Here is a 1,482-nt window from a genome sequence, read left to right as displayed (position 1 = left end):
CATGAGGATGGCGCCGTGGTATGCCCCTGTGGCACCCACTCCCCTGCCCACGGCTCGTCCCCCTGCCCAGCGCTCGCCCCTCTGCCAGTGGCACGTGCTGGCTGAACCCCACGCCTCCACACTGGAAGAAATCTCCCCTGTTCAAAGGATGAAGGAGATCAAAGTGGTGGGTCCCAGGAGCCTCTTTGGATCCAGGTTTGGGTTGGGACAATTACAGGTGGAATTTGCTGCCCTCTTTTTCCCCACCCTGCCAGTGCCTGCCCCCGGACGACTCACATGGAACTCATATATCTCAGTAAACCGGCGGTAGATGAGCTTTTCGGAGAGGTCATTCCACTTCACCAGGAACATGTAGACCTGGGGGGCAAAGCAGAGGCGCTGCAGCTCTGTGGGCAGGCAGGACCCCACACCCCGCTGGGGCTTAACTCCCCAGGGAACCCCACAGAGCTGTCAGTTACAAACAAACTGGTGTTTTATATCCAGCACCCCAACGAGAGTGAGCTGGGGGGAGAGTGAGCACTAGGGAAGCTCAGCAGGGACAGAGAGGGACAGAAACATGAAGATGGGTGGGAATCAAAGAGCCTGCAAAGTACCCAATGGCTTGCAAAGGAGGTCCCCCCAATCTTCTGTGTTCAGGACATGTTAGCCTCTAGCTGCCTCCAGCTCATGCCATCAGCCATGACCCCCCCAAAAAGGATGCTCCTAGGCCCTCAGTCTCATTCAACTAAAGAAATTTGTTGGCCAGGCTTTTTAGCTTGCCTGGTCCTCACTACTCGGAAGGTCGCCCTGTACTCACATAGTGCTGGCTGGGGAAAAACCTTTTCTCGTAGCCCAGCAGCTCGATGTGCCGGATGAAGACATCCTCCATAGCTGCTCCGAGCCGCTGTGTCCCACTCCAGCTCCTGCTTCTGCCTCCCTGGGCGTCTTGGTGTCCTCTCCTCCCCACTGCCTTTGCTGCTCTGCTTCTTCGTTAAAGCCCTCGGGGAAGCGGAAGTCCCGCTGCAATCGCACCCACAATTGTTTACCCGCTGTGAATTATGTTGAGTCGGAGTTTCCCGCGGGGAGTCTCCAGCCCAGCCCCTCTAGCAGTCAGCGATGGGGAGGAGGCAGGCGGTGGGGAGGCTTCAGGGATTCCTTGGAGGCATCTCTGAAGTCACAGGACTGTGAGGGGCCAGGGCTGGTTCAGCTGCCCCGGTAGCCAAGTGGCCCCTCTGACAGCTGATGCTGCCCGCGATGGCGCAGGGTGCTGCAAAGGGTCAAGGACAGACAAGTGCCTTGGCAATGGCAGCCGAAGGAGTTCTCACCCTCTTGGGCAGAGCTGGGTGGGCTCTGTCAGGCCCATCGTGTGCTCCTTGAGCCCCGGGACAGCAACACCATCCTCTGCATGGCTGGGAGACCCTCCTGTGCTCCCAAGGCAGGCAGGGAAGCTGGGGGCAACGCTGCAGGCAGGAAGGGGCAGCCAAACGCTTTGAACACAAACGC

The 1,482-nt window shown here is 58.8% G+C and overlaps 2 protein-coding genes across 2 annotated transcripts in view; both read right to left on the bottom strand.

Moving 5' to 3' along the window:
- The window catches only part of NCF1 (neutrophil cytosolic factor 1), a gene marked incomplete at its 3' end in the record, with an annotated part of 7,608 nt that extends 6,692 nt beyond the window's left edge, over positions 1-916 (bottom strand). The window contains exons 1-2 of the mRNA XM_010142823.1: positions 797-916; positions 277-357 (exon numbers count right to left, since the gene is read on the bottom strand). Of these exons, the coding sequence (XP_010141125.1) occupies positions 277-357; positions 797-868 (153 nt within the window). The remainder of the gene's footprint in view (positions 1-276; positions 358-796) is intronic.
- A 208-nt stretch (positions 917-1,124) lies between these two features.
- Positions 1,125-1,482, bottom strand: part of LOC104499332 (general transcription factor II-I-like) — a gene marked incomplete at its 5' end in the record, with an annotated part of 33,001 nt that continues 32,643 nt past the window's right edge. The window contains 1 exon segment of the mRNA XM_010142822.1: positions 1,125-1,246. Coding sequence (XP_010141124.1) covers positions 1,125-1,246 — 122 coding nt within the window.

The sequence above is a fragment of the Buceros rhinoceros genome, unplaced genomic scaffold, assembly GCF_000710305.1.
Source record: "Buceros rhinoceros silvestris isolate BGI_N320 unplaced genomic scaffold, ASM71030v1 scaffold13949, whole genome shotgun sequence".
Taxonomy (NCBI): Eukaryota; Metazoa; Chordata; class Aves; order Bucerotiformes; family Bucerotidae; genus Buceros; species Buceros rhinoceros.
The sequence above is the reverse complement of the archived record's forward strand: the minus strand, read 5'-3'. Positions and strand labels throughout refer to the sequence as shown.